This window comes from Melanerpes formicivorus, unplaced genomic scaffold (assembly GCF_026170545.1).
Source record: "Melanerpes formicivorus ecotype bairdi unplaced genomic scaffold, bMelFor1.0.p_v2 SCAF_109, whole genome shotgun sequence".
Lineage (NCBI taxonomy): Eukaryota > Metazoa > Chordata > Aves > Piciformes > Picidae > Melanerpes > Melanerpes formicivorus.
Window position 1 is genome coordinate 993,081 of NW_027142461.1, and position 13,284 is coordinate 1,006,364.

Below are 13,284 nucleotides of genomic sequence, written 5' to 3' on the forward strand. Positions count from 1 at the left end.
CCTGATGTGGGTACACTAATGGTTTATGCTATTTAGCCCCTGAAAATTGTGATGGTAAGGGCATAAACACCTCGGCATGTTGAGCACTGCTGCTCTTCAGTTCTGGTGTCTTAATGAAGGCTTCCTTTACTTTTTCCATCAGGTCATTTCCAGGTGCAGTAATGAAGGTCAGTATTTTTTTTGTCCCTCATTTAATTTCCCCCCCTTTTGAGTCATTATTACTCTGAATCCGTTTCATGACCACATTTCTTAATTCTGCTTGAATTCTCTACTCTTCTTCTTTCCTCTCCACTCCCTATCTCCTTCTCTCCGCAATATTTTCTGTCATTTCTGCTGATTTCTCTCCAGTAAATTTTGATTAAAATTTACCTCAGAACACAAACCTGCTTATCTCTACTTGTTTTGAATAAGATGCAGGGTGGGGAAAAATTCTACCCATGATATCATGGCCAGCACCATGCATTTCAGTTGGTCAGTGTAAGTGGTGCTTGTGAAAGGAGTTTGGGCTAGAGAATCAGTTGGACTTGATGATCTTTAGGGATTCTTCCAACCAAAACACTTGAACAATTCTATGATGTGCTTTTGCATGTCTATTCATGCAGGCTTCAGATGTTATTCTCTTCCTGAAGGCAACCAAAATGAGGCAGAGGGATGTCTGTCTGCCTTTCATTTGTTTTATCAGCAAGATTTTTGTCTGTGGGCTTTCTATGAGGGCCGAGCTGGAGGTACTTGCAGAAAGAGCAAGTGTCTGTGCGTACAGACATCCAATCTCATAAGTCATGTTAAATTGAAAAAGGATTGCATTGTGGGCTAGGTGATTTGAATTTATTCATCCTTGTAGCTTATTCCAGTGGGAGCAGAGCAGGCATGAGTATCTTCTAGTTAATCCTCTACTGGTTTACTCTGCCAAAAGATCTGTCTCCTGTGATTAGTAAGTAGCTACTCCTTGCTGTGCTTTATCTGCTGACCTGGGTAGCTATTTAAGTATCTGGAGCTTTATTCTTGTTTTTCAGAGAAGTTACCAATTCTCTGTTCTGTCTAGGATTAGATGGTTGAAAGCTTGGTTTTAGAAATTTGCAGCTGGGATATTTTTACTCCTTTAGCACAACAAACTACAGTTGCTTCAACTTTCTTTTATATGAACACCAGCTCATGGCTAGCTGTAACTTTTCCAATTATTTTTCCAGGCAAGATGAAGCTGGTGAATTTATTTTTGCCAGCACTAGGGCACATGGTGACAGAAGAAAAAATTTGTTGTGCACTGCAGCAGGAGGTAAGACTCCAAGCAGAAGATCACAAACAAATGTGCACACACGTGTAAGCAGATACAGAAAAAAAATGTGCTACTGCATCATTTCTGCCCTTTCTTCTGTGGGAGGAAAGGCTTTGAGGACCCTCAACTCTATACTAGACAGTGTCCCACGGGAGGAAAGAAAGAAATTCCCTCTGTCAGAGGAGATGTGCTCGCTCACGTAAGTGGCTTCCTCTCCAGCTCCCGTAGCTAAACAGTCTCTTCCTTGCAACAGGAATAAGTTATTTCCACTTTAACTCATTCAATTTTGTCATTTCAGGAAAGACCTTGCAAAAACTTTACTGGAGGCTGGTGGTAAGAAGTATTTAGGGGTTATTCTTGTAAAGTTTGGGCTCTCCAGCTTCACCTGCCTATTATTATTTAAATTGTGGATTAAGTACAATTTATTTCCTTGTCACAAGTTGATTTTATTTCGGGAGGGGGCAATTAGTTATAGTACCTAAAGAAAATATGAATCAAACCCTGTCTCCTGGTTTTGAGCTGGAACAGATCCAGCTGGAGGGCAGAATGTATTTTACCCCAAAGGAGTAAATAAAAACACTTGCACAGAATTGGAAGTTAAGTAGAAATAATAGTTACAAAAGTAAATAGTAAATATAGTAGAAAAGGTGTGTATATATCCTTTTTGCCTTTAGAGATAGATATATATACACACACACAATCATAATCAGTGCTGGCCTCACCCCTTTGCTAAGCCTAAGGTTGGCCTCACTACACAGCAAAAGTGCAGCTCCCACCAGCAAATAGAATAAACCAGGTTGGAAGAGACCTTCGAGATCATCGTGTCCAAGCTATCATCCAAACCACCTAATCAACTAAACCATGCAACCAAGCACCCTATCAAATCTCCTCCTAAACACCTCCAATGATGGTGACTCCACCACCTCCCTGGGCAGCCCATTCCAATGGGCAATCACTCACTCTGTGTAGAATTTCTTCCTAATCCTCCCCCATGCTGCAAATGAAAGCAAAAGCCATGCTCCTGGAGGAGAGAGAATTGCTGAAGTGCTGTCTCTTAAATACATGAAAAGGGCATGGAATAACAAATTACAATATCTTGTGCCTCTGTCTTGGGACTTTCCAGTCCCCTGTAGGACTTTTATCTCTATAGTCTTACAGTTAATCCTTAACCTACAACAAACGGTTAGATTCAACAGTGCATTAGTTGTCTGGTTGCTATTAGTGATTCCTATTAACTAATGAGAAATTCTGAACTGATGTGTGTTGGAATGGAATTAGATCATCTTTATGTACATGTTTACAAAGAATGCTGCCTGTTAGTCTTTAAAAAAAAGTAAGTGTCCAACAAACTGCAGTTAATGATGTTTATAGTCTCTTGGCAATAAGGCTTTCTAGGTTGTTGCTGTAATACATAAAATGTAACTTAGTCCTGGTGAGTTTCCTGATGAGGCTTTGCAATTATTTTTTTCCCTGATCCCCAAGAACATCTCACAATCACAGAATGGGGGGGCTGTTGACAGGGACCTTTGGTGGATTGTCTACTCCAACCCCCCCATAAAGCAGGTTCACCTAGAGCAGATTGTCCAGAGTTGTGTCCAGGTGGGTCTGGAAACACTCCAGAAAAGGAGACTTCACAACCCCTCAGGGCAGCCTGTTCTAGTGCTCCCTCACTGTCACAGGAAGTATTTTTCTTTCTGTTCAGATGGAACAGCCTGTGCTCCACTCTGTGTACCCTGCCCCTTGTCCTGCTGCTGGGCACCACTGAAAAGAGTCTGGCCTCATCCTTTGGCCACCTGCCATTTTGATAGTAATAAGCATTGATAAGAATAGAATAGAATAGACCAGGTTGGAAAAGACCTTCCAGATCATCAAGTATCCTCTCAGCCCTTCTCCAGCCTAAATGGCCTAAACCCTCATCAGAGAAATGCTGTGGTCCCCTTGCCATCATCTTTGTAGCCCTCTGTTGGACTCTTTCCCTGCCTCTTACACACTTGTGTATCATAGTTAGCAGTGCTCTGCACCTTGATCTCACTGAGCTGGGGTACCTAAGAATGCTTGGAGCTAATGCCTGGCTGTTACCCTCCACTAGGTGGAACTGAAGCAAACCAATAAACACTACTGTCATATAGAAGTGCGAGAGTAGCAATGCTCTAACCCTTTGTCATGCTGCGGGGTGATATTTATCCTGTGCTTATGTTTGCCGTGTAGATTATGACCTTCAAGTTGCCCTTTCAGAAGCACTTTGTAGGTTAATGACAAAAAAATGGAGGGATGACCTTGTTCACCACTGGTTTGAAGATAGCTATCTTGCTGAAGCTTTCAAAGAGATCAAGGATAGAGAATTTGAGACGGTGAGGGTCCTTATTTTGAAAATAACATGCTTGGCAAGTCTGCATAGGGGCTGGTTTTGGTTGAGTTCAGTCCAGATGTCCTTGTAAGAAGGTCCTACAAAATTGATTTATAAATACACAAAGCCATTAAGCTATTTTGGGATCTGTTTTTCTGGTTTTTATCTTGCAAGTAGAAATTTATATATTGTTAAAACAGCTCTTATTTCTATGTTGTTGTTTTTCTTCTAAAGCATCAATGGGTGATTTTTGTTGTTTGGGGGCTTGCTGGCCTTAAGTTTGTGTCTAACCATTTGTAGCAACCTGAGCTTTTCTTCCTCAGTGGCCTCTGGCATCATGCAGACTAAATAAAAGCTTATAACTGGAGTAAAGTTTTTACAGCCCAATAGATGAACTCTTTGCAGAGCAAACAGAACCTGATTTGTTTTAATAAGGCATCATTTGTCTTGAAGGACTGCAGGAAATTTCTTAACCAGCTGAATGAAAGGCTTGGAAGTGAAAGAAGGTAAGCTGTGATCCAACACAAATTGGTGTCACTGTTACTGCAGGGGGGAAAACTAGGACTGGAAAGTGATGTGGGTTCTCTTTAAAGAGACAGGATTTCTATCACGTGGATAATTTAAGTTATTAAGAGGTTTCATTAATTTTAATGGTGGTTCTTCTGAAAGTAAAATCAAGAAGAGAAGGTATCAGTACTAAGCCACTCTAAGCTTCTTCAAGCTTAATTTAGTTCTAAGAATGCATTACTTTATTTTTTTCCAATAAGATTTGTAACTAATGATTTTGTCTTTCATAAAGTCAGACTCTGATGTCAGATGTGTCAAATGTGTGCTTTTCTCCCAGAGTCTACTCATTTCCTTGCTTATCTGCTTTTGCTGACACGATTGAGGTAATAGTTCTTGACACTTGGCACCTTCCCTATGGTGTTACCCCTGTTAAAATGTTGCTTTCTGTGGTAAGTGGCATGGTCTTTTTTTCCCCCTCTCAATTTTCTGAAGCGTAGTGTGCAACCTTTTAGTTGGAAAGCTTCCTTGTTTGTCACTTTGCTCCCAATTTACCACTGCTGACTTTGCTTCTGTATCAGCCAAATGAATGAGGCAGTGCTTCTCATCATGGTGATGACAGGAGAGCACTCTAAAAAGAAGCAGGAGGTCAGGACCACTTTGATTCATCCAGCAACTGGACTGACAGAAACCAAGATCAGCCTCATGCCTGTGTAGGAAAGGTCATAGTCACAGCTGTAGATCCTGCAGTTTGTCTTTAAGTAAACATATTTGTGGCACTGTTCCTGGCAGTTGGATCAAATCAGAACCTATGGAAGCTGATTCTACCTAATCCTAGAATTATCAGGGTTGGAAGGCACCTCAAGGATCATCCAGTTCCAAAACCCCTGCCATGGGCAGGGACACCTCACACTACATCAGCTTGCTCAGCGCCACATTCCTCCTGGCCTTCAAAACCTCCAGGGATGAGGCTTCCACAACCTCCCTGGGCAACCTGTGCCAGTGTCTCACCACTGTCATGGGGAAGAACTTCCTAACATCCAATCTGAATCTACTCATTTCTGTATTTATTTTTTTTTCTATTCCCCCAGTCCTCACTGTTTCAAGTGTTCAGAAACAGAACTTGTACAGACTCTTTCCTGCTGCAAGCATGCCAGTATTTGCATGTTGCCTTTCTCTTGACTGGTTTTAGAGGGATATCTGGCCTTACTGCTGTAAGGTTTCCATATGTGTGCACACACATAGGACAACTTAACACCAATTTTATCTTGTTAAAGGAATTTAAGAATGAGACAGCAGCTGTGTTGTGTTTTGGTTTGTTTTTCTGGGAATGGTGGTATTGCTGTTGTGCCTCCCCAGGTGAAGAAGCCATCAGATGAGAAGCTGGAGAAGTTCTGGATCGACTTCAATGCTGACACCCAGAGTGTGACTTTCTATGTGGACAGTAATGAGGTAACAGCAAAGTGCCACGTGGCCTTGAGCTAGCTTAACCAGCAGATGCTCACTCAGCCCTTCTGATGTGGTGGCTTTGGTTTTTGAAGGGAGTTCTCTGGGACTCTGTGAGGCTGTCGAAAGAAGCAATCAGCAGTTACAGCCTGCAGGGTAAGATTTTTTTCAACCAGCATTGTCCTCTGTTTGGCTGCCTCCCTTGTTATGCCTTTTTTGACACTCTGCAGCAGCTATGCTTGTCATGCCCACTTAGTACATTTACTACATTCTGTAACCAAGTAGGACACATTGGGGGTCAGTTAATAGATATGCTAGGGACTAGCATAACCATCTAGATTCAATAAGGTAAACTGGAAATTTTAGTCACTTCTAGAGAAGGAACCATCCCAGTGTCCTCAGCACTGGTGAGGCCCCATCTCAAATACTGTGTTCAGTTTGGGGCTTGTCATTGCAAGGACATTGAGGTGCTGGAGCTGGCCCAAAGAAGGGCAACGAAGCTAGTGAAGGTACTAGAGCACAGGTCTTGAGGAGCACCAGAGGGAACTGGGGTTGTTAAACCTGGAGAAAATAAAGTTCTGGGAAGACCACCTTGCTCTCCACAACTGTCTGAGACAAGAGACCAACCCCCCGTTGGTAGGACAAGAGAAAATGGCCTCAAGTTGTGCCAGGGGATGTTTAGGTTGTACATAGGGATGGATTCTTTCCCTAAAAGGGTTGCCAAGCAGGAACAGGCTGCCTGGGGAATTAAATCCCGAAGGGGATTTAAAAGATGTATAGATGTGGTGCTGAGGGACATGGTTTAGTGCTGAGCTGGAAGAGCTGGGTTAATGGTTGGACTTGATGATCTTAAAGGTCTCTCCCAACCAAAACAATTCTATGAAATGCATGGAAAAGATGTAGAAGAGATTGTTTAAAAAAACCCAAACAAATAATTCGAAAAAGAGAAAGGATCAAACCAAACTCTGATTCAGATGTTTTGGGGATAATGGACTGAATGTTTTCCTCTAAAACAGATGTTAATCCCCATTTCCCCCTCCCTCCCCTGTTTTTTTCTTCCACACAGAGAGTGCTGGAGAAAAGATTGTTAAAATCTACATGAAGATTCCTGTTACCCTTAATAAAATAGAAGCAACAAAAATCAAAATATCTTTCAGTGCAGAGTTTGAAATCTTAAGTATACTTAGAAAAGTCCTGGGGGATGAAAAAATGATGGTAAGCTCTTAGTAAGTTTTTTAAAGTCATTACTATGTTTCTTTTCCAAACTGTATTTTATTGATATACACTGGGTAGAAACACTCAGTGGGAGTTTGAGTTATGGGTGTTTTGGTTTTTCATACCCCCCCTGTTTCCTATATGTCTTCCCCTGGAGGATTGGTGACTCTCTATGTAGATGTTCTTAGCTTTAGCCTGAAACTTTAGGGACTTTAGGAAAGAAGTTTCAGGGAACTTAAATTTGTGGTTTGGAAGCTGTAAGGTTAAAGTGGTTTGGTAATCAATTCAGTGTGATATGATGATTTTTGCTGAGTTTATGAAGCAGGAAGTAAAGCCTGTGACCTTTAATTGCATACCTTGAAATGTGAACTTTCTCTTACATTGGCTCAAAGTGTGGCATTGCACAGGATCATAGAATGCCTTAGATTGGAAGGGAGCTTAGAGATCATCTAATCCAACCTCCTGCTATGGGCAGGGAAGCCTCTCAGCTACACTCAGCTGCTCATCCAGCCTGGACTTAAACACCCTCAGGGAGGGGGCATCCACAGCCTCCTTGGGCAAATGATTCCAGAGTCTCACCACCCTTGTACTGAAGAACTTCTTCCTAAGATCCAGTCTAAACCTACTCTTCCTCAGCTTCAAACCATTCCCTCTTGTTCTATTGCAAGACCCACTTATGAAAAGTCCTTCTCCAGCCTTCCTGTAGGATCTCTTCAGGTATTGGAAGGTACCTCCATGGTCTTCCAGAAGATCTCTATAGGCTGAACAACCCCATCTCTCTCAGCCTATCCTCAAAGAAGAGGTGTTCCAGCCCTTGAATCATCTTTCTGGCCCTTCTCTGGACTCACTCCAACAGCTCTGTGTCCCCCTTATGATGGGGACACCAGGATGAGCAAATTTTGACAACAGAACATGGAGAAGAGAAAAGGGATGCATGAATGCTAGATTGACTTTGTAGAGAGCACTTACAGATTAAAAGTAGAGTACTTTTAAAACCTCAAGATTCTATAAGATCATGTGAAAACATAGGTGTGTGTATTTTTGTGGTAAATGTTAAAATACAATTTTTATTATTATTATTTCCTCCCCCCCCCCCCCCCCCCCCCTTGTAATTCCTCTGTGGACCCTGGAGTTTGTAGAAAACCTTACATGATAGTAAATATTCTTAGTGTAGCAGCTGTCATTCCTCCGTGCAGGAACCAAGACACATTTCCAGATGAACCTGGCATCCAGTGATTTGCCAATGCTTTGTTGGTAGTCATAACAACTCTTAGTTATATTATTAAGTAGCTGACTTTGCTAGGTAAAGATTGCACTTCTTTAAGGTCACTTTCACCTTGGATTAATTCACACCAACAGATAAATGTGGCTGAAGAGGAGCCTGTCCATGCTGGGAAGCAAGCCAAGCAGACTGAAACAGGTGATTTGTCCAATTTATTATTTCATTTCACGAAACTGATGTTGTTCAGCTTTCAGATGTTTAAAAACAAGAGGAAAACAAGTCAGACTTCAAACTCAGTCTTCTACTGGTCATGAGCTTGGTATTTGTGGCAGATTCTGAGTCTCTCTAGTCCAGGGAGTAAGAATGAGGCACCATGGCCACGTGCTGCTCGGGTTGCATGGGCAGAACAACTGATTACAGAAGCTAGATCCATGTCCTGGTGGGTTGCCTGGCAAAGTATATCTCAGCTGCTGGCAGACACCTGATGTGCAGAGTGTTCAGAACTGTTTCTGGAGCTGTGGTGCAGTAGGATGAGGTTTGCCTCATGCGTAGGTTCTGGTTTGTCTGTGCTGTGTGGGTGCTTGTGGGAGATTCTCTGCAGGAGGGGACAATGATATCTATGCCAAAGGAAGCGCAAGTTCTCTGAACCAGTGCTTGGGCTTTGGCTGTCCTGTGCTGTGAGTGCATGTTTGGTGCAGCCTCTACCAAGGCTGCCTCAACAAAGGTGACCCCTCTTTCTGACAACATGATGGGATGTTCTGGTTTCCTTATCTCACACAGAGCAGGTGATGGCCTGGAGATGCTAGAGGCTGTTGTAGAAGTGCAGCTGGGGAAGCAGAAACGCTGACTCTCAGCTCCTGTTTGCAGAGAGATGAACAGCAGCCCAGATCCTCTCTGCCAGAGGTGACCCCATGCAGGGTCATTGTGGGGGCTGTTTTATTGTGTGTCTAACTACAAATGTAGCTGCCTTGCAGTAGAAAAAGCTGGACCTGAAGTCATCATTATTTCCTTCACCTCACTGGCCTGTGGTCAGTGTTTTGTATTTCTTTGAGTGAGGCAGACTAAATTTTCTGTGCTGAAATGGTGTCACTCCCTGTGCTGCCAGCAAACATCTCCTGCAAGATGTTTACTTCCAGCACCACTGGGCAGAGTTTAATTTTGCTCTGCATGTGACCTTTAAAGGTCCCTTTCAACCCAAACCACTCTGTCTTGAGGGACGACAGAGCTTAAAGTGTAGGCATGGTGCTTGGGTCTTTCTCCAAACCCAGCACTTGTCCAAGGGGGAAGAGGGAAGTAGCTCTTTCCTTTTCCTGTACCCTGCTCTGCACCAAGGCTGTGACCCATAGCTGAGGAAAAGCTGCTTACAGTGCAAAGGCAAGACATGCTTGATCAAAATTTGGTCTTAAACAGGAAATGTCTTCTCAGCTCAATTTCAGTATCAAAATATTTGGGAGGTGGCTCTCCCTCCCCCACCCCCTGTGTAGTGATCTTTTTGAAGGCTGGGATATGCCCTTGCTGCAAAGTTGGCTGTATTTCAAAGTGATTATTCTGTGTTGATTATTTCTCAGTGTAACTTGCTGAACACATCTTTCCAGTTCTTGTAAGATAATGAACATGCAGCTCTCTTTCTATGATTCCCACCTATCAATGACTTGCAAGTTTGAGGAGCCTTTTGGCTAGGTAGCTTTTGTGTGTGTGTTTGTGTTGGCAGCAAATTTTTACTGTTCTCTTAGCTACTGTGCTTTTCAGATTCTCCTAGGTGAGCACTCGAAAGAGCTGCTTCCAGTTGTAGGTGTCTGAAACAGTTACCTCTGCAGTAGTCCTTCCCATTCTGATATAGTTCCAATGCAAAATGAAACAGAAATCCCCTAGATTCTGGAGATGTAGATGAGGGAGAAGCTGCTTCATCAGCACACAGAGGTGTGAAGTGGGCACTACAACTTGAAGTAATCAAAGAATACGAAGAGCAGAAGGTAGTGAAACAACTTTTCCAGTGCCTGGTGTAGTGAAACAAATGGTGTAAAAACCCCTGGTCTGGTTGCTTTAGCCAGACACAAAGGGTTGTTCTGCATCTTCCACAGCTAAGAGTCAAGGTAGCAATAAGCTGATAAGTTTCAATGTTCACATGGTACAAAAGGCTTAGAAGGGGTAGGCTCAAAATGATGCTTACTTAGTGCTCCAGTTCTGCACTGAGTGATTTGGAGAGGTTTTGTTCTATTAAGCAAGACCTTCATGCGTTTGTATGTGGTAAGTGCTACTCTTATGCTTTTATGTATGTGTAAGAACAGAAAGGAAATGTCTGTGTTCTGTTACCACAATGACATTTTAATTCCATTGCTGTTCTGCAGTGATACCTGAGTATAACAATTCACAGGCCAGGAAAGATTATTCAGCCTCTGAAAGCATGGACCCTCTATCAGATGATCTAGCCTCTCAGCATGACCAACAGTTAACAGGCACTGTACCAGTAAGTGTTTGGTGAAACAATCCTTGTGGCCTTTCCCTTCTTTTCTATGAAAGAAGATGGCTAGAATTGTGGTGAAAACCTTCTTTGAAAGGAAACTGCTTTGCACCCACATCCACAGTATGTTCCAACTCCATCTTATATCACTGAGAAATCAACCCAAAGAGTTGCCTCTAGAGCTGCAGTTCTGACAAATCTACTTTAAAAAGACACAGGTTTTGTTCTGTCTTATCAAGGGATGAGGGAATGGCCTTAGTGAGAAGGTTATGGTACCACTTACATACAATCTGAAATGTTTTTCTGTGGCTGATGATGAACCTGTTTACATAACCATTGGCACAGGCTAGCATGGAAAATCCCTGTTCCAAAAACCCTCCTCTTTTTTTATTAGTCATATATGTGCTCTGTTCATGGCTTCATGTCTCCAAGCAGAAAATGGTGAACTCTGATGTGATCATATTTACACAAAGCCTGCAAACTGATACTGAAGATGCTAACCAAGGCTCAGGTCAGTCATGGCTCCCTTTGCCTTCTTGAGTCTGACCCTGTTAAATGTCACCTAGGTGACATGGTGATGGTCCTGCTTTTGTGAGCATTGTAGCAAAAGCTGATGGATATTTAGTACTAGCTCTAGAGGGTGAAGTTGTTGTTCCCTTGCTTCATTCAGCCAAAAAATCCAGAACTCCATCTCCAAGGACAAAAGCTAAGCCTAGGTGAGTGTCACACAAATAGTTGCAAGGTAGGATATTTTTTTCTGGATTTTTTGTTTGTTTTCCCTCACCTGGAGACTTACTGTATGTGATTGTTGAGGTTTAATCATGAAACAGTAGAGGGACCTAAAAGTGCTATTTTGCTCTTCTGACTAGCAAGGCTAGTTCTAGCACTTCAGACCTGAAAATTGGTGATGTCTGGATACTGGCTTGGCCTCTTAACCTCAGCTGAGTCGCTGGAGCTCACCAGATATGTACCATAATGAGAACCATTACTTTTGGGAAAGATAATGGGAATTTGAGTTCACCTTGGCATGAGTAATACCTTTTTTCCCCAGAGCTTTGCAAGACAGTGTTTTCATATAGTTCATGTGCTGGACCTTTTAAATCACTGGTTCGATGCTAATTGATGCAAGTGAGGGTTTTTGGTTTTTTTTTCCCTCTTAGTACTTCACAAACTATTTCTCTGAGCTTTAAATGAACAACATCTTTGTACTGCATTCTTCTCACACATGTTCCTTTTTCCCTAGTGAGAAGCCTTTAGAAGAAGAACCTATGGAGGAATTAACACCAAAGGTATGTTTGCCTTGAGGCCCACCTGAGTGAAGATAAATGAGGCAGGGAAGAGATACTCTAGCGGAGCTGAAGGAGAATGCTAGGAGAGATCGACTCACTTCTGCCCTTAAGCAGTGTTCTGAGCCCATGTAGTGTCTAGAGAAGGGCCATGAAGATGATCAGAGGGCTGGAGCACCTCTCCTGTGAAGGCAGACTAAGAGAGTTGGGGCTAGTCAGTCTGGAGACAGCTCTGAGGAGACCATATTTTGGCCTTCCAGTATCTTAAGGGGGCCTACAAGAAAGCTGGGGAGGGACTTTTTAAGGTGTCAGGTAATGATAGGACTAGGGGGAATGGAGCAAAACTAGAAATGTGTAGATTCAGATTGGATGTTAGGAAGAAGTTCTTCCCCATGAGGGTGGTGAGACACTGAAACAGGTTGCCCAGAGAAGTGGTAGAAGCTTGAGGGTTTTAAGGCCAGGCTGTATGTGGCTCTGAGCAAGCTGATCTAATGTAAGGTGTCCCTGCCCATGGCATGGGTGTTGGAACTGGATGATCTTCGAGGTCCCTAACAACTCTACAATAGATATAGAATCATAATGTGCACCAGGAATGAGCTGCAGAGGTAAGAGCTGCCAACCTCATTCTAGTGTGGCCCTACGAAGTAATTCAAGCTCAGCCACAAGATTTATGTGTGGGCTGCAAGACCAAAGCTTTTCTTCCCGAATAGAAGCAACTCTTGGAAGTCTATGCAGATGTATGTATTCAGTTTTCCCTCCTTCCTTGACTAGGTCCAGGACTTTGCTTTCTGATAGGAAAGAACTACAGGAAATGGAGGTGGACAGGTGTTGCAATAGGAGGAATGATGTTTCCTAGCTGCCCTTATCTCTGCTCTCAGCAAGCTTTAGGATAATAACATGACTTTGAGTATTGTGGGTTTGGATCCTTCCAACATTTTTCTTTTCAGAAGGCTGTTACCTGGGAAAAAAGAAACAGAAAACAGAGTTTGGCCAAGCAGAGGGCTGAAGGCAGGTAAGACATACAAACCCTATGCCTGTGCAGGGATGGGTTAACCAGGTGATTTTAGGCTGTTTCTAGCATTTATGATGGGAAGAAGTGCCTGTGAGGTAGGGTGTCTGAACAGAACACACAACAAAACAAGCTGTTGTCTCTGAAGGGTCACAACTTGTCTCAATGGGAACTATTGGGTCCCCAAAGTGATAAAGCTAACTCTATGTTGGCCAATATGCCCTCCCTTTTATGATGCTGTTCCATACTGACTCTTAGGTGTTTAGCTAGTCCAGTGGTGATCCTCTAGTGAGTAAGCTATGAGTGGCAGCTCCTTTCACAAATACTTAAGCTTTTTCATATATTGTCTACGTTCTTCAGTACTGTGCATCCTAGCATCTCAGGACTGCCTCACAGTTTGTCCCCATCCTTCATACTCGTACATCGGTCAGGGGGTTTAGATTGTTCAGCCTTGAGAAGAGAAAACTCTGAGGAGATCTTACTGTAGCAATTCAAGGGGGTCTAGGAGAAAGATGGGGACA

The 13,284-nt window shown here is 42.8% G+C and overlaps 1 protein-coding gene across 1 annotated transcript in view; it reads left to right on the forward strand.

Moving 5' to 3' along the window:
• The window catches only part of SYCP2L (synaptonemal complex protein 2 like), a 34,376-nt gene that overhangs the window by 1,215 nt on the left and 19,877 nt on the right, over nucleotides 1-13,284 (forward strand). The window contains exons 2-17 of the mRNA XM_068166857.1: nucleotides 143-167; nucleotides 1,188-1,273; nucleotides 1,384-1,472; nucleotides 1,572-1,606; nucleotides 3,482-3,624; nucleotides 4,074-4,126; nucleotides 4,465-4,510; nucleotides 5,484-5,576; nucleotides 5,666-5,726; nucleotides 6,637-6,785; nucleotides 8,145-8,205; nucleotides 10,356-10,474; nucleotides 10,901-10,979; nucleotides 11,139-11,184; nucleotides 11,712-11,757; nucleotides 12,702-12,766. Coding sequence (XP_068022958.1) covers nucleotides 143-167; nucleotides 1,188-1,273; nucleotides 1,384-1,472; nucleotides 1,572-1,606; nucleotides 3,482-3,624; nucleotides 4,074-4,126; nucleotides 4,465-4,510; nucleotides 5,484-5,576; nucleotides 5,666-5,726; nucleotides 6,637-6,785; nucleotides 8,145-8,205; nucleotides 10,356-10,474; nucleotides 10,901-10,979; nucleotides 11,139-11,184; nucleotides 11,712-11,757; nucleotides 12,702-12,766 — 1,196 coding nt within the window. The remainder of the gene's footprint in view (nucleotides 1-142; nucleotides 168-1,187; nucleotides 1,274-1,383; nucleotides 1,473-1,571; nucleotides 1,607-3,481; nucleotides 3,625-4,073; nucleotides 4,127-4,464; nucleotides 4,511-5,483; nucleotides 5,577-5,665; nucleotides 5,727-6,636; nucleotides 6,786-8,144; nucleotides 8,206-10,355; nucleotides 10,475-10,900; nucleotides 10,980-11,138; nucleotides 11,185-11,711; nucleotides 11,758-12,701; nucleotides 12,767-13,284) is intronic.